Here is a 19,265-nt window from a genome sequence, read left to right on the forward strand (position 1 = left end):
GTGGGGGTGGGGTGTGATTTTTCCAAGCACAGTTGAAAGGCTCGCAGTGCTATTTAAACAATGCAAAGTAGGAATAGATAGGTAGGGTGTGGCATGGCACAGCAATGTTTGATTTCCTAGCAATGTACATCCAGAATAATGGTGCCCTTTAAATACCTCACACGGTGCACACCTTTTGTGAAAGGTCTTGCAGGAATGTTTGGAGCAGATCTTATACTTGTGGTGCATTTTTGATATTGTGAGCAATAACTAAACAGTTGCAGCTTGCTTGTACTTATGGCACTTTTGTGCAGAAAAGCTTGTGCTTTCCATATTGCAGGGCTATTTTAAGGGGGGACACGGGTCTTAGAAGGCCGAAAATCGCAAAAAAATCGACTTTTTCAAGCTGACATTTTCGGAATCTATATCTATTTTTGCACAAATCTGCTAAGTTTCTAGCTTATATTGTCATTATTTTCGCCGTAAAATCAATTTGTAACACCAATATGAGGTGTGTATGAGCGCAAATTGATGCTAAAATCGCGCTTTTTCCATGCCGAACCGTTGCCGGTACACAAGGGCTATCGTGGCCATCTCGATCTCGTTTGGAAGAGCCGTTCTTCATCTTCAATTTCCCGCCACCACTGGCTCGCTTTGCTCATTGGTTTTCTAGCAAAAGCGCGTCATCGAGAGGTACAAGCGCGCGATTCTATTGGCTGCTTGGGGCACGTGACAAAATCTAGGCATCCGATTGGCCAAGCGGCGTTTCTGGCGTCTGCTTCACCGCAGAGACGCGCGTGAGCGTGTGCCATTTTGTCTTGGTGTTGTCAACTGCCTACAGCTATGGGTCGTGCCATCAAGAAGTTCCGCACCAAACACAAATTTGGAAAGCGGGTGAGGCGATCGCTAGCCGAGAACGCTAGCCGAGTTAAGTTCATATTATGGATGGGCCCTGAAATCTCATGACGATGTGGATGCCATGCAAAGGGCAGTGATGGCCACTTATTACCATGTGACATCAAACGATGAAGTGGCCAACCACACATTTTGCCCAACAGGGACCAACTCATGGTGTCGGCAAAATGCTGCAGACGCTAAGGGCGAGCCTGCACCCAAGCATCCGCGCAGCTTGCCTCCTCATGTCTGTGAGGCATTATTGCCTATTTATCAGAGGCTTTCTGACAAGAAGCTACTGCAACGATGCCAACGGGGCAAAACACAAAACAGCAACGAGTGCTTACACTCCATGATATGGGCACTTGCGCCGAAAGACCGACATGCTTCATTGTTCACTGTTGAAGCAGCAGTAGCCGAAGCAGTCATGAAGTTTAACGCTGGTAATGAGAGAAGCTCTGCAGGCATACTGAAAGAGCTTGGCCTCAACCCTGGCATCCACAGTTCCAAGCGCATGGCCGAAAAGGATTGCCGTCGTTCCGTGGCGTCAGCAAGCAAACGCTCGTCGGCTGACAACTTACAGCGGAATTTGAAAAAAAGGCATGCTCATGCTAAGAATCAATCTGATTATATGCCTGGTGCATATTAACTCGCTAAAATTATGTGTGCCTGTGATGTTTTACATTCTGTAACGCTAAATAAAGTTTTAACCTGTTTTGCTCATTTTCTCAGAACATGGATTTTGGCCACTTCCCTTGTTTGCTTCTTCTCTAAAAGTCTACCCAGGACAGCTAGAACTACAATTCTTTTTGCACAATGTAGCTAAATGTGCATAGAAAGCAACGCTGCAAGCAGATTTTCAATCTGCAGTTCAAAATTTTTTTTATATTAATTTAAAATTTTTTTTGTTTTTGGCTAGGTGTAGACCATGAACTCATTAGTGCTGTAAATTGAGAAGTAGTTGTTCAATTTCCAATCAGCTTGCAGCGTTGCTCTCCTTCGGCTTTCTTGTATCCATATATGTGTTTAAAATGATGTTATGTTGCATAGATAATACTTTATTGTTTCAGCAAACAATAGAATGAGAGTACTAATTACCTCTGGAAATAATTGACCTGTGTAAAATATAACTGGATAGTTAAATAAAGCTAAAGAAACTGAACAAAGCAGTGCAGTTTCATCTACTTTGGCCAAGAAATAACCTATGTTATCTCTAAAAACCATGTCCCCCCTTAACTTTGGCTGAATGAAAACATTCCTGATCAGTATTGCTAGTTTTGCATGCACTTCAACTCTGCCAGATAATGAATAAAGTCTCTGGAAGGTATTGTTTTTGAAAAAAAAAAGTGTATTTGTCATGAATATTGCAAAAGCTCTTTTATCTCTCACTGCATTTTTGACCTGTCAGCATTCAAATATGAGCTTGTAGGCTTGTACTTAGCAACTTGTACCAATTGTGTATTTAGAAAGCTAAAACAAAGGAGCCGTAAGACCTGCATCTCATCCTATAGGGGCCCTTGAAACACTTTTTCAACTAACCATGGAATGAATTCACTGGAAGAGATTATTGTTTTACGAATTCAACGTCGCAACAATTTTAAGAATCCGTCCAGTGCGAGTGGAGTTACAAAGATTTGTCACATGCTTAAATTGTATTCTCTCTTCTCTCGTCCCGACGAAAGCGCTGGAAGCTAAGCAGGGAGGGATGGCAGGGGCACAGAAAAACATCACGCACGTCTCATGACCTTGAGCACTTTTTTTTTTCTCGGAATAGCTGCTTTTTGAGTGCGATCGCGTGGCACGCGTGGACAAGTCGCGCCCTCCCGCGGCGATCTCTGTAAAGACTGAGTGCAGCATGTTCAAATCAGCCAATGGCTGATAGATGGCTTTCTATGAGTGATTTTTGAGCATCTTCCATCATTTGTCTAGAGGAGAGAAAGCAATTTTTAGCTGACTTTGATAATTTATTGTGAATTCCAGGCCGCATGCTGCACTGTAATATTTGGCCCTCGTGTTCTCGGCAGTCTTTACTACCGATCGGCAGCGCTTTCTGACCATCCTTAAAAAGTGTTGTAGTGCCCCTTTAAGTGTAACGAGAATCCTGTCATCCATTAAAGAAAACTATTATTTTTTGAGATATTGCATTGTGCACTTAATAAGACCTCACTATTATAAATACGTAGAAATAAGATTTGTAATATGTAGAAATAAGATTTGTAATATGTAGAAATAAGCTCCATTTTTTTTTTACACATTACATATTTCATACGTGGTGGCTTCAAGTAAACGTTTAGATCATATTGCTCAAACATCATTATCCTGTTGTCATGCAGCAACATTCCCTGTTTGATTTCTCATCATTCTTCAATGTGTGATACAAAGCTACGCTGAATTAGACTAGAGGGCTAAAATGAAAAGAAGTGTTAATAGAGGAATTAAGAGGAGAATCAAGAGAGACCCCTAAAAATTGGAACGTTACGCAATTCTTTTGTTTATTCACACAGTGTTTTGGTTAGGCTAGTGGGCTTTGTAAATAAAAGCAGAGCTCGAAAATATGGGACACAGGAGACAAGTGCACGGGATGGCGCCCGTGCCATTTACTTGTCTCCTGTGTCCCGTCCTTTTGCTATCTGCTTTTATTTTCAGATAATGCACCTACTCTGCCAGCAATACATTATAATGGGCTCTGTAAATTGTTTAGCCTAGGAACGCCTATACTCGAGACAATTTTAATTTGGTCAGATGTTAGTGTCGTCATAACTTTTTACAGCAGATAAGTAGAAGGGGCCTAGGAAATCATTGTCCTAAAGAATGTTGAGTGTTCCTATGACCGAAAGTACTGTTAGTTAATCTGTTCATAACTTTCATGCCAACTAAGTGTAGCTGCTTCCTACAAAGACAGTGCAGTGTCACATTGAATAATATGTGCAGTCAAATCTTAAGAGAGCTGCTTTAAAGGGGCCCTGAAACACTTTTTTGAGTAACCATGAAGTTAATTCACTGGAAAAGCGTATTGCCTCAAAAAATTAACGCCGCAAAAATTTTAAGAATCTGTCCAGTACAAGCGGAGTTACCAAGATTTGTCACACGCTGCAATCGCATTCTCTTCTCCAGTCCCGACAAAGCGCTGGAAGCTAAGCAGGGAGGAATCAGAGGGGCAAAAAAAAAAAAAAAAAACGCAAGGCCCTGACCTTGACCACTTTCCTTTTTTTTTTTATTCGAATGCACGGGTTTTTCAGTGTGATCGCGTGTGCACATGTGGACAAGTAGCGGCCTCCCGTGGCGATCTCTGTAACGACCGAGTGCGTCATGTTCAAATCAGCCAATGGCTGATAGATAGGCTTACTACGAGTGATTTTTGGGCTTATTCTGTAATTTTCCGAGAGAAGAGAAAGCAATTTTCAGCCGACTTTGATAATTTATTGTGAATTCCAGGTCGTGTGCTGCGCTATAATATTTGGCTCGCGTGTTGTTGGCAGCCTCTAATACCGATTGGCAGCGTTTTCTGACCATGCTCAAAAAGTGTTGCAGGGCTCCTTTAAGCCCCGACGCGGTGGTCTAGTGGCTAAGGTACTCGGCTGCTGACCCGCAGGTTGCGGATTCAAATCCCGGCTGTGGCGGCTGCATTTCCGATGGAGGCGGGAATGTTGTAGGCCCGTGTGCTCAGATTTGGGTGCACGTTAAACAACCCCAGGTGGTCAAAATTTCCGGAGCCCTCCACTACGGCGTCTCTCATAATCAAATCGTGGTTTTGGGACGTTAAACCCCACAAATCATCAATCATCAGCAGGGCTCCTTTAACTGTCCTTGCTGCCAAGGAGCACAAGTGTTTTTGTACAGCATGAAATGGGTACTACCCCATGGTTTGTCACAAATTTTTGCCAATATTTTTTTTCCTATTCAAATTTCAATTCTTGTGAAAATAAGAAAGCAGTTTCCTTTTTTTTCTTTTTCAGTTTTAATGAGGAGATGGTTGTTTGTCTAAAAGCATATATGCTTGACTTAGTTTGTTCATATGTAAAGATCGCTTATTCTTTTTCTCATTGTGCTGTCTTAATTTATGTTTAAATGCTTTCCTTTCAGCTGTAAGTGTGCTCATGAAATGTTAATTCTATTTGTAAGCACTTGGAATAAGAGTCATGCATTATATTTTAAGTGTAGTATAGTTTGTTGAGAGTGGTTTGGGTTATTTCGACTTCTTGATTGTCCCAAGGTAATATCAGTAGCGCTAGAAGTTGGTCGCAAAAGAATACATGCCTGGAAGCATTTCTTTTCCTACGCATTCATCAGCATGAATTTAATGCTTAACTGTTGTTTTCTGTTCAGAACAATGGCACAATCAATGGCTTTCCCGGTGCTGAGCCTTACAAGGGTGAGAACCTGATTTACGAAGACTGTGACATATTTGTGCCAGCTGCACTTGAGAAAATCATCACGAAGAACAATGCCAGCAAGTTTAAGTGCAAGGTAAGGTCTTATATTTCCTGTTTATGAATTGTTAAAAAATGTGAAACATACATATAACATCTCAGTCCAATAAAAAGTTTTTTTTCCCTTTCAATGACTGCCCTATGTGTAGTATAGACATTGTGGGAGATGGTGGCCTTACTTAGTGCTGTCAAGTATATTTTGAAGTTTATGGAGCACACTGTCCAAACTGTAGTAGTTACGATTGAGTGTGCAATGAAGTTTCTGTTCTTGCTTTCATGTAAGGTACAAAAATGTATGCATTGACTACAAGAAGAAGCTTTGCTTTAGGAATAACAGGGACACTCCAAGGGAAAAGTTCTCTATGGTAGCGTCGTGATTTTCCTTGCGGAGGTGAAGTGTGATAAAGTCCTATCACACTTCACCTAGTGGCTAAAGTACTCGTCTGCTGACCCGCAGGTCGCGGGTTCGAATCCCGGCTGCGGCGGCTGCATTTCCGATGGAGGCGGAAATGTTGTAGGCCTGTGTGCTCAGATTTGGGTGCACGTTAAAGAACCCCAGGTGGTAGAAATTTCCGGAACCCTCCACATTGGCCTCTCTCATAAAAATATGGTGGTCTTGGGACGTTACACCCCACATATCAATCAATCAATCAATCATGATGCAGGGAAAAATTGGGCTTTCAGAACTCTATGGGCTGCAATATACACTATATCTCGGAAGTTTCTTTCAACACTGTCGAGGCTACAAGGCCCTCTTAAGCCAATAGGAAGACCGATTAGCCTTTACACATGTATTCATCCATGTCGCGCAGTGTGCTAGGCATCTCCTGAGCATCTACTCGCACATGTAGGGAACAGGAGGTGTTTCTATGCAGCTGAAGGACAATAGAGAACGAATGCGAAACTGGAGTGTCATTAAGGGAAATTATGAAGTGAAGAAAAAAAAAAAACATGTTCGCATAATTTGTTTTATTTGTCATTTACTTCTTACTGGGTACTTCGCAGGTCGCAGGAAAAATTTCGGTTACAGACCTAGAATCGTTATAGCTTTGTACCACAAAAATTTTTAAATAGTCAATTATGAGCCGCGAGAGCGTAATGCGAGGAAGTTAGCTTGAAACCTTTGCCGTTCACCCAGCTTAGACTTTGCAAGCCCAATTCCTTCGCTACCCTCTTCGGTATTGGAGTAACTGGGAGCCGCGAGATCACACGACGCATCAACACGTCATGTTTGGTTGATGGTATACTTTTTTTTTGTTTCAGTGATATGAAAGGCATTAGTCTAGCACCTGTTATTTTAAGCGATCGCGGAATGCCCTTTCTGGAAGATGCCCGGAAATTATTGTAACTTGAACGTGATTGTTACACGTGGTGCGCTATCATATCGTATATTTACTATGTTTTTCTGTGAAATTAACTAGTTGCGAGTGCAGCGGTGTCATTTTTGTTCCTTTTGTGCCTTGTTTCTATGCGTCGCTTCACAAGCAAACATGAACTATCACCAACTAACCAAACTTTCAACTCTACTGAGCTTCTATTCGACCAACAGATTTCAGAAATTACATATGGTGCCCCGAATAATTGTCGCAGTGTCACATAGTACTTTCACGTACGCAGGACCATGGTTGTATGCAGAAATATTTTTCTGAGGGGGGCAGCCTCTTGATCTAAAGTAGGGCCAGGATATACAATTGAAATGGTCAGTTTGCACTATGTATGCATGAAAAAAAAAAAAAAAAAAGAAACCCTCTTAATGTGGGTGGCACTGGCCCGGAGTGCCAAACCCTGGGAGCTCGACCATGTTGGCGTGTGCACACTGTGAGATGTCCATGCAAGCGGTGTCCAGTGCGACATTTCACTTCTTTCCGGGTGCATACCGTTGCAGATCTTAGCAGATGAGATCATGAGCGCTCATTGCATGCCTTTCTCTTGCATTTCTTTTGCCGGCTCTAAATGCTCAAAATAGGTGAGAAGTCCTTTAAGGTGTTCGCACACAGTGCAGAAATTGACCCTGTGCAATTGGACCCGGTTAACACGAGGCTAAAAGAGCCGCCTGGCCTAATAGCGGTCTGGCTATTCGCTCCACCTGTGGTGCCCTTCTCAGCCATGTTGAAAAAACGAGAAAATAAAACCAGGCGTGCTTACAATTAAGTCACCATGCTGGACAATAAAAGAAGAGACAATGTTCTTTAATCCCTGCGCGAAAAAACTGCATGGCTATGCTAAGTCATTGGCACCTTTATACCATTATGTATAGGCTAAAACATTTCTTTTGCTTTCCTGTCATAGACACAGGTCCAGCACATTTGTTCTAAAATTTTAATTTTGGAAAAATTTATTGTCTTCAGTTACAATTTTGGGGGCTTAAAACTGCGTTTTGCCCATCTATCTTTGGTGTCTAAAACCAGACTTTTTTAGTGCCTATAAATCCGGCCTCTAGTCATGAGATATGTGGACAAGGGTCTTTGATATCTTACAGTGTAATAGTGTGCTGAAAGAGAGAGCATGTTCGAATATTTAACTAGCATTGATAATGGGTATGAATTTCACGACTGGAAAAGAAAGAAAGGAAAAATTTGAACAATTTGCTCATTTTTAATGCATACTCATTAATGTGCTTATGAAAGCTTCAGCAGATCAGTGTGTAAGCTGTTTGTAGGCTTACATCAAAAATGGGGTTGGCTAATGACCTCTTAAGCCCCATATGGATTTATGCATAAAAGTGTACCCCGACTCATACTTGCTGGACACTCATTTCACAGGCATGAGATAGTACATTAGCCAAAAATTCTGTGAGTGGTTGTTACTAGATGAAGAATGAAATAGTGCTGGGGACTCGATGAGAAGAGACAAACATGATGCTGTGTCTGCGTCTGCTCGTCCCATCTTGAGCACCGTTTTTTTTTTATCCTTCAGCTATGTACCAATCGGCCCAAACAAGCACACTGCTTGAGTAAGTGTTAGCATGAACAGGAGTTGGTGCAGACTAACATGAGTACGAAAGAAAGTCATTGATGCTGAATTGGAGCTGATGTAAATACTATGTATACAGTCGCCGACCGATTTTTCGGACCTGGCGGGGACCGAAAAAAAGTACGAAAAATCGAACAGTCCGAAAAATTCGTTTTCGCCAAAAATCTAAAGTTTATGGCATCAGGCAGGTTTAAAAAAGTCCTTGATGCTGCCTTGCCTCAAACTACGCTTGGAGGCAATTTGGTTTGCCCGTATTTGCGCCAAGGTGAAATCGTCGCCGTAAACGCTCGACAAAATTGTCACCGCGTTGGCGATCTCTGCCGCCGACGGCTGCGGGCGGTCGTCGTTGTCGTCGTCCGAGCCGCTCTCCGGCTCCGGGACAACCTGGCGAAGAATTTCGTCGTCAGTGGCCTCCGCGCACGAAACAATGTCGTCGTCCGCACGAGTGAAGTCTTTAAATGTCATTGTGGCAGGTAGAGAATCCTTCTTTCGCCTCCTCCCCGTGCGATGTGATGACGATAGTGCTGACCGAAGACGAAAAAACGGCATCCATCACCGCGTCTTTTAAAAAGCAAACACGGCCTCCGAAACTTAAAATATGGCGTGCGCATTCCTATCTCGGAGGCAGGAAAGGCATCTGAAGACCAAGCTTAGCCAAGCCGACGGAAAATCCAACATGGCGGCATTCACAATGGCTTGAGGAGTGGCACAAGACGAGCGATTTAGTCCGAAAAATCGAACTTTCAGAGGCAAATTCGCCCGAAAAATCGGTCGAAACAATGCATTAGCTCTATGGGATCCCTGACGGTGCATTTATGAAGTCCGGAATATCCAACAAGTCCGAATTTTCGGAGTCCGGAAAATCGGTCGGCGACTGTATACGTGTATGGGTATGGGTGAGTGAATGGTTGTATGTGTGCAAGTGCCATTCAGTGGGACTTAACACTGTTGACCTGAGTGGGAGTGTGTGTAGGTGGCACTAAGCATGAAGTGGAAGTTACTATAAGCACTAGTGGACATTTAAGAAAGGCTGTTCAATTACAAAGAGCCTTCATTTAGTACCACTGCCTTTGCACCGTGTAACGACATGATGTTATATGCTCTGCCTTTTGTGCATTGTTGCTTACCTGACACTTCTACTCTCACGTTCATGTCCTTTCTTCCTTTCACTTCCCCTTCCCTCGAGTGTCCTCCATTTCGTTGTGTTGTCAGTTTGCCTGTCTGACCAGTGTCACTATTTCAAGTGTCCTCGCCCCTCCTCATATAGCGCAGGTAACTGGGATGCTCATACAATAAGAAAAATGTCAAAAACGTGAAAACAAACAACAGTCTGCATATTGTGAGCTTTGGAAGCGGTTGTCACAGTTTGGAAATGTATTTTTTGCAGTTTAGCTCTTTTGTTACCATGCCTATTCAAGTCTATCACTGGTGATTGATGCTTTGCATCTTCGTTTTTGGCATGTTGAATTTGTTTGGCGTGCACCTAGCACTTCCTTGTTAGCACAGCAACTAACCTTCCAGAATCAGTTTGAATTTGCTCGAGTTCGCAACATAGTGATTTTTGACAGATCTTTCGCAAACCAATGTGTGTGTGTGGTTGTGAAAATGCACTTTGCGAACGAACTTGCGAGAAATGTGTGCTGCTTGTAGTTATACTGCAGTAACATCAAAACTATGTGAGCAAAAGAACCTTAGCAAGTCAAATATCAAAATATGGCATCAGATTCATGACAGTGTTAAGCTGTAACAATTTTCTGAAATTTATGCAGGTATTCATTAGAGCTGTTGCTTGGAGTGCAAGATTTATTCTACAAAAGATTATTTCCAAAAGTCTGCCACATGTATAATGTGAGGAGGTAGTCTTTTTAGACAGTTTGTTGCTGGTTCAGTTTTGCTTCTGCTGACACAGGGCCACATCTAGTGTCGCTAGTCGCTCGTATGGTGGCATCATCACGTGTGCATGAGTGCGCACTTGCTTCACGAAAAACATGCACTGCTAGAAACTATCTTGCAACCGCGCCTCAATTGAGTGGCGACGAGCTTTGAGTCTGAACATGACCGCACCTCGGCTTGAAGCTCTGATGGCGACAATGTTTTGCGTTGGCCTGGGGCATCCGCAGTCGTTCAGTGGTTGGTTTAATTTACGGCCTCAGCTGATCTCCTCTGTCGCACGCGTAGATGCTGACTTCAGTGCACAATCTTAGAGCTACTCTGGTTACATGCGAGGTCCATATTTCTCTGGGGCACAATTTGCTGGTGCCGGCTGCAGAGCTTCTCCTCGTGATAAGGTCACCGAAGCACATCTCCACTTCGCACTATGGAGCAGCGAGGGACATCTTAGGTCTGTGTCCGATTTCGTTTTTTTTTTTTTTCAATACTATCTGCAAAAATAAAAATATGCTTGGATGCATATTTTAGAACACCAACCTTATGGGGAGAGAAGTGGCTCACGGAAAGTGGCAACGCTGGATGAACTGGTGAAGTTTATTGGACACCTGATGTATATAGGCATTTTTCACAACACGGGTGTCCATCTATACTGGAGCACCAGCAGGCTCTTCTAAAGAAAAACAAAAAAAAATTGTGAAAAGTATACCTGTGTCTTATGAAAAACAAGGAAATGCTTCACCACATGGCATGAGCAACGAAGCAGTACATTGGTTCAGATTTGTGTTGTCTATGTTGATAGAAACATTGTGTAGAGCGTTCTACTATTACTGGGTTATCTTCAAAATGTATATTCTGAGTTTGCTTTGTTTTCATTGTTTTTGTATATATCATGTTTTTTATTGCTGTGTTTATCTGCTGGCAAACACAATTACACATTTTTCAAATTTTTATAAATTCCACAATATTTTTGTTGTGCTACAACATATACAGGGTGTTTTAAGAAATGTGTCCAATATTCGTTAAAAATCACAGAAAGGAGGTATCTGCGTGCTACTTGCGGCATTGTCTTTCCTGTGGCAGAGGGCATCTTCAGATATGTGCAAACAATAATTACGGCAGTAATTATAGAAATGCACACAACTAACTTTTTAACCAGTGGTGATAGTTGGTCAAGCCACATGGGCGAATACAAGCCATAGTCTATAGCCACTTTGAAATTTTGGAAAAGCGGCCACTGGTAATCACCATGGAGCGATGCAATCTGGTCAGTTTAGCTGGCGAATTTGAAACCGACACACCAAACAGTGCATGTACCATTTGCTTCGACAACACCCTCGGTGATGACACTGTTTCCCTCGCCGATATCAACCGTAAATTTAGACACTTCACTTCGAAGCCGCTAATCAATGCTCTTCTATTCTTCTCCTCAATGCGAGGGAAACAGTGTAGTCATCGAGGGTGTTGTCGATCTGATAGGTAGATGCGCTGTTTGGTGCGTAAATTTCGAATTCGCTAGCTAAATTGGCCAAATTGCATCGCTCCACACTGATTACTGGTGGCCGCTTTTCCAAAGTTTCAAAGCAGCTATGGACTATTCGTAAAAAGGGCTTGAATTCACCCATTTGATGCGACTGGCTATCACCACTGGTTAAAAGTTAATTTGTTAGTTTCTATAATTACTGCCGTTTATTAATTTTTGTATGTATCTGAAGATGCCTTCTGTCACAGGATGGCAACACCGCTAGCAGCACACAGATACCTCCTTTCTAAGATATTTAAAAGGATATCGGAAACATTTCTTGAAACGCCCCTTATTACTGAGAAAGAGCATTGTGTTGTGCATAGTTCGATGTGCTGCAATGTGTGCTAGAGTGCTTTGCTAACTGCTGTGGCAGCTGCATTTCCGATGGAGGCGGAAATGTTGTAGGCTTGTGTACTCAGATTTGGGTGCACGTTAAAGAACCCCAGGTGGTCTAAATTTCCGGAGCCCTCCACTACGACGTCTCTCATAATCGTATGGTGGTTTTTGGATGTTAAACCCCACAAATCAATCGTCAATGCTTTGCTGACTGGCAATAACTTTGTTCCCGAGACACAAGAAAAATAGCCATTTTTTCATGGTAATGAAAAAGTTAAGAGAAGACACTTCTATTGCTGCTAAAGCTCTACTTGGTTCAAGTCTTCTTGGTTGGCATTCAGTCCTTCTTGGTCAACTGTGTTGTAACCATAGCCCATACTGCATTTATAACCCTGGGAAAGCTGGCATAGTTAAATGTAATGTTTAAAAGTGGTTAAAGTTTCTGGAGAAACTGAAGTGACTATGGATGTTGTCAATTAATAGTGACTTTCTCCGAGTGAATAGTGGCCCTTACAGATCTGTAGAGCTATTTAAGTGTAACAATATCCTTGATCAAGTACTCGGAAGATTGAAAGAAAGAAACGTTCAGTAAACAAATTCATAAGAAAAGAAGTCTACTATAGTACTAAATCAAGCACAACGTTACCTTAGTGGTACTTTGTGTTGTACTTTTAGTACTTGAAAGACAATTGTATAATGTGTATGACCATCAACGTAAAAGCACGCTGTTGTTTTCAATCCTTGGCTGTAATGTGTATGAACTGACATTTCAGATTATTGCTGAAGCCGCAAATGGACCTACAACTCCTGCCGCAGACAAGATTCTCATGGAACGCAACGTTCTGGTCATTCCCGATTTATACATCAATGCTGGAGGTGTGACAGTCAGCTACTTTGAGTGGCTCAAAAACTTGAACCATGTCAGTTATGGCCGGCTTCTCTTCAAGTATGAAAGAGAGTCCAACTACCACCTTCTTGGTGAGAATCTCCTTTTATTTAATACACTGTGTGACTCCTCTTAATTGTTTTTTATTATTGGTTTAAGCACACAGAATTGGATTGTGCAAAAAAAACAGTATTTGACAGCAACAACAGCTAGAAAAGTGCACGTTGGGAAAAGGTGCGACACTGGGCTAATTTGTATTGTATCTTTTAGTATAAACAACATGAAAAACTGCGACATGCACTTGATGCTTTATTGAACCAACTGAAAGCGATGTAGAAAAAGGAGAGAGAGCTGGGAAGATTGTCAGCACGACAAAAGATTTTGAGCTTCAAGTTTGACAGGCACTAAAAGAGACTTTAGTAAGCTGTCAACTAAAAGAAATTGCATCTATCATGTGGGAAAGCTGCACGGTCATTGTAAACTAAAGACAGCAAAGCAGTACAAAACAAACAGAAAAGAAAGTCAGAAATGGTAAGCACAACTGACAACGTATATAAATAAATAAGGATAAAAAGCATGAAAAATCAACATGGTGACAGTGATGAAAAGGTGTGTAGGTTCCTGTTAATGCACTGCTAGTATGGTCCAAGCCAAGGTCTTCTAAGAACTGCTAAGACTAGGCTTGTGCGAATAGCGAATTTTCGGTTCGAAGTGAAGTCGAAGCGAATATTGATTTTGGTTAAATAATTTCAAATCGGAATTCAAATAATATATATCACATATAAAGAATAATGGGAATATTTGTCATGACTCGGCTAACCTACACATAACTTTTTGCAAATTGAAGCTACCTGTGCAAATGATAACCTGTACAATATGCTATGTTTAAAAATTTGCTATACTTAAAGCACATAAGCCAGTATAACAAGCTTTTAAACTTGAGATTTGATGAATTGATATGAGTGTAATATGTTCATTTAAAGGGGCCCTGAAGCACTTTTTGAGTATGGTCATAAAATGATGACGATCAGTGGTAGAAGTTCCCGACAACAAGCGAGCTAAATATTATAGCGCACCACGCGGACTGGAATTCGGAATAACAATAAATTATTAGGCAGCCAGCTAAAAATTGCTTCTTCTTTTCTTGACAAATGATGGAAGACTCTAAAAAATCACTCGTAGAAAGCAATCTATCAGCCATTGGCTTATTTGAACGTAACGCGCTCAGTCGTTACAGAGATCGCCGCAGGAGGTCGCGACTTGTCCACAGGTGAAAAAGTGCTCAAGGTCACGAGGCGCACGTGACATTTTTCTACGCCCCTACCACCCCTCCCTGCTTATCTTCCAGCGCTTTCGTCGGGACAAGAGGAGAGAGAATGCAATTGCAGCGTGCGACAAATCTTTGTAACTCCCCTCTCACTGGACGGATTCTTGGGAATGTTCGCGGCGTTGAATTCGTGAAGCAACAAGTTCTTCCAGTGAATTCATTCCAAGGTTACTTGAAAAAGTGTTTCAAGGCCCCTTTAATTTTGGAGTGAGGCTTTGCAGATTTTCTTAAACAAGTTCTTTCGGCTTAGCACTCCTCCACTGCAGTGAATCTACCTTTACAGGGGGCTACATGCGGACTAATGTACATTTATTCATTCATTTCGGATATTTGAAAATTTTCAGCAATTTAAAATTGAATGGAAGCAAATTCGAAAAACTTTCTGCATAGATTTATGTTGCAATGCTTACACATCTTCAATTTCATTGCTTCTTAAGATGAAAGTGTGTGTTTAAGTATGTTGAAGCATTAGTATGCCCCTGTATGTATATATGCCTATGTGTGAGTGGCTTTGTGTTTGTATAATTATGTAAACGTTTAGGAGTATATACCTGTATGTATATATAACATTGCCTCACTGCCAAATACAAAGGGTTGTAGGCTAGTCAAGCTGTCCAGGGACAGCTTTTTTTTCTACAATCCCTCATCTGTATTTCACAAAGATGGCAAATAAAATTATTATTATTATTACTACTACTACTACTAATACAGTAATATTCATTCGAATATTCACAGCATTCTAATATTCGCACAAGCCTATCTAAGACATTATTTCAGTTCTATATTCTTCATATACTGTTTTTTTTGTTTGTGATGATGGTGCTTGTCTACATGACACCAGATGCAGTTTGTGTTAGTTGATAAACTTGCAGACTAACTTTTATTGTTATGACACAAGTGGTGACTTTTGTACAGTTTTACAGTGATAATAAATTGTACACTCGTAAGCCTATTTTCTTTTTCTTCCCAGTAAAAATGCAACTGTTTGGACATAGTATTCGTATTGTGCCATTAATGGAAAATTGCTATTTGTGTTCGCATTATGCAGAGAGTGTACAAGAGTCCTTGGAAAGGAGATTTGGTAAAGCTGGTGGCCGCATTCCAATCATGCCAAGTGAATCGTTCCAGAAGAGGATCTCCGTAAGCATGCTTATTTATTCATTTCAATGTACACATAAAAGCCCTCATCCTAGTAAATTACATTTAAAAGTGGGGGGATGGAGGTCGCATAAACATATTCAGAAACAAGGAAATGGCTATGCTAGAATAGTAGATTACAAGTTAACCAGCAGTAAACTTGTGATAATAATGTATTACAAGCGACAGGAACAAAATAGCAAATACATATATATATATACAGAGATCATATTTTATCTAACCTCCTTAGACCATAGTCCTAGTGACATGCATTTAAAAGTAAGCCTTTACTGCTAACAAGTCTTTTGCGATTCTAAAAGGTGCATACTTTTTTTTTATCAGAACGCACGGGCTCACATTGGTTTCTCTATAGTAAGTGAACAGAAATGGCTTTGGTCAGTTCATTCATATGATGATGATGAAAACGTTATTTAAATGCAAGAAAAGTAGGGGGGTCCTATTTCAGGACACATCGCAACCTCTGCGATAGCCCGGGTTTGCTGAATGAGTGCCCAGCAGACCCTGGGGGTGCCAACGCAAAGGGTGCCTTTCGACTACACTGGGTTACGGGTGGACCAAAAGATTGGTTGGAGGGGAGGGAAATAGGCAGCGGTGCACTCTACAGTGACGTGAGGGTTTATGGTGACCGTGCCATCACGTGGATAGGTGTTGGTATAGAGAGTCCGGTGTATTTTATGCATGAAGCACAGATAAGGGAAAGTTGAGGTCTAGAGTGTGTGAATTGCGACAGTTTCCTCTCATGTGAAGGACACTGGTGGGAGTTTGTATCAATGTCGTGGGCATATGTAATACCGTGCGACTTTGTGATATATTAGATGTGGGGAACCTAGCTTTGTGTTGGCCGCATCACTGCGTGGGGCTGCTCAGAGGGCGAGTTCTCGGGTAGTCCATGTACAGCTTGGGTATCGTGGTGGGCAAGCCTTTGTTCTCCTGAAAGAAGCAGTATGGTGCTGTGTGCTAGTGATGACGTACTATTTTTTTTCTCCAGTTGAGATTACTTGCAAGCTTTGTTGGCAACATCTGTTTCATAGACAACCATGACAGTTTGTAGTGAGAGCTCATTTTGTTCAGTGCAATTGTCTGTGTGGCCACTCATACTAGTCACTTGACACATGGCAGCAATAAAAATGACATATTGGGCATTGATGCCAGATATGCCTGGCAAGAAATATGGAACTTTGTTGGTTGCAAAGTGCACACTGTGCTGTTCGATGATGATGCACTATGGTGCTTGTATGTATACTTACTCTTTCTTCTTCATTTCACAGGTGTGGAGGACACCTATTATGTTCCTCCTTACTGCAGCCAGTGCGCACACTGCTTTACTTTGGTGGCTGCTTTTTGTCACGCGTGGTGTGATTAAAAAAAAATAAATTTGTAAGAACTGCATGTAACTTTGACCCCTGGCCCCAGCAGAAATTCGAATTTATTATCTCGACCTTTGCGCAGCATAATTCTGTGCGTTAAAATCTCTGATGAACATGCTTTATTATAGTGAGGTTAAAGGTATGTAGGGTTCTATGGACATAAAGTTGTGGTAATTTATATACATTATTTTGATAATTTGATAATTTTATTATACATATTGCTAAAAATCGTACACTGCAACATGCATTGCTTAGATCCTCATGAAGTTTGTGTGTGTCAGTAACAGCGGCTATGCAGGGCAACATATTGTTGCAAAAGTAAGTTTGTGCGAATATTCAAATGCTTCGAATATTCGAACGAATAGGTGAGTATTCGAATTCACTTCGATTCAAATTTAAATTATCGAATATTTTCAAAGTATTCGCAATGAACAAATAAATGTACATTAGTCCACCTGTAAAGGTGGTTTCACTGCAATGTAGTAATGAAAAGTCGTGAAAGCATCTAATTAGAAAAAATTTGCTTTGCCGCAAAGCCCCCCCTTCAGATTTAAAGCGGCCCTGCAACACTTGCTGAGCATAGTCGGAAAACGCTGCCGATCGGTAGTAGAGGCTACCGAGAATACGCGAGGCAAGTATTATAGCGCAGCACGGGGCCTGAAATTCACAACGAATTTTCAAACTAAAAATTGCTCTCTTCCTTCGGCAAATGACACTACAAACTCAAAAATCGCTTGTCACAGCCAAAAAAGAAAATACGGCTCTGGTCACAGTCATTGGCTGATTTGAGCATGGCGCGCGCGTCGTTATCAGACAGTCGCGCGTGAGGCCGCCGCTTGTCCACAGGTACGTGCACGATCGCACTGAAAGGCCTCGTATTCGAAGAAAAAAGAGAGAGAAAAGATGCTCAAGGTCGCTAGGCGCTCATGGCGTTTTTTTTCTATTCTCGTGCCATCCTTCCCTACTGACATGATTTGGCCGCAAATAATACACACACAAAGTAAAGAAACACTCAACGACAAGCACAAGCGGCACTTCCAACAAGCACAACAATACTGATTGTTGTGCTAGTCGTTGAGTGTTTCTTTACTTTGTGTGTGTATTATTTGCGGCCAAATCATGTCGGTAAGCAAGTACCCACTAGGCCAACAATCAATATTACATCCTTCCTACTTAGCTTCCAGATCTCTTGACGGGTCGAGAATGGAAAATGCAATTGCAGCGTGCGACAAATTTTTGGAACTCCGCTCGTATTGGACCGATTCTAGAAACTTTGCGGCGGTAAATTTGTGAGGCGACAAGCATGTTTACTGGCTCCACGGATACTTGAAAAAGTGTTGCAGGGCCCCTTTAAAGGAACATGTTACCCTCAAATCAATCCATTTTATTAAGCTTGTTATGATGGTTTATATGATTTCAGTATAATAAATTTTAAAATGTTATGTATCTTACAGGTTATCACTCGTATCCTATTGAAACTACTAATCGAGGTTGTTTAGATTTCCCTTCAACAAAAAAAAAAGCCATTTGCATAGAGCCCCTTTTTCAATTCAAAAGAAATATCGTGCAGGTTAGTTAGGTTATGATAAATATTCTCTTTTTTTTATAAGTCGTACATACTATTCGAATTCGATTCGAAATTATTCGACCAAAATCACTATTCGCTTTGAATTCGCTTTGACCCTGAAATTCACTATTCGCACAAGCCTATGCAAAAGCTTATTGTTGAATGTATGGAAGATTGGGCTAAGCGGTGCGTCCACCCTGAGTGCGGTACAATACATTTGCATGCCATTCATCGTCCAACCTGCCATCGGCTCCGATCTGCCTGCCCTCCCATTTCCTAGTCTCTTCTGCACTGGACCATGAAGATGAGTCCATTGCAGACTGATTACTAAGAGCTGCTTATCTGTTGACTCGGCAGGTTTTCTTGCCATCTACCACTTGCACTTCTCTTTTAATGAAGCAATGTTAACAACTTGTGATACTGGTGCTAACTGCTTAATGAGAACTGACACACAATTATGCCAAGTAAAGAATGGGGTATATTATTAGAAGTAATTGTGAAGAAAAAAAAAGCATATGCAAGGATGACTTGCCATGGGCAGGAACCAAACCAGCAACCTTCGAATAACCCGTTCAATGCTCTACCAACTGAGCTACCAGGCGGCTAAGCCCCCACGTGCTTTATTGGGTATGTATGTGCATTAAGCCGCCTGTTGCCATTGCGACGAGTGTGGACCACTCATATTTTGCTGTATTTCATAAAGAAACGGTTAGGGGCTATGTTGACATCAGGTTTAATATATACTAAAAGTTTTTCGTGTTGTGTATAGGGTGCATCAGAAAAGGACATCGTTCATTCTGGTCTGGATTACACTATGGAGAGATCAGCCAGAGTAAGTACAGTTCGTGTGTCTTATCTTGCCCTTAGCAGGAGTTTAAACTATTTACATAAAATTGTACAGCTGTTGTCTTTGTTGAAGTTCATAATTTTATTAAC

The 19,265-nt window shown here is 41.5% G+C and overlaps 1 protein-coding gene across 1 annotated transcript in view; it reads left to right on the forward strand.

Moving 5' to 3' along the window:
* The window catches only part of Gdh (glutamate dehydrogenase, mitochondrial), a 28,432-nt gene that overhangs the window by 8,569 nt on the left and 598 nt on the right, over positions 1–19,265 (forward strand). Inside the window, exons 7-10 of the mRNA XM_037435921.2 lie at positions 5,200–5,340; positions 12,798–13,002; positions 15,286–15,377; positions 19,099–19,161. Coding sequence (XP_037291818.1) covers positions 5,200–5,340; positions 12,798–13,002; positions 15,286–15,377; positions 19,099–19,161 — 501 coding nt within the window. The remainder of the gene's footprint in view (positions 1–5,199; positions 5,341–12,797; positions 13,003–15,285; positions 15,378–19,098; positions 19,162–19,265) is intronic.

The sequence above is a fragment of the Rhipicephalus microplus genome, chromosome X (assembly GCF_043290135.1).
Source record: "Rhipicephalus microplus isolate Deutch F79 chromosome X, USDA_Rmic, whole genome shotgun sequence".
Lineage (NCBI taxonomy): Eukaryota > Metazoa > Arthropoda > Arachnida > Ixodida > Ixodidae > Rhipicephalus > Rhipicephalus microplus.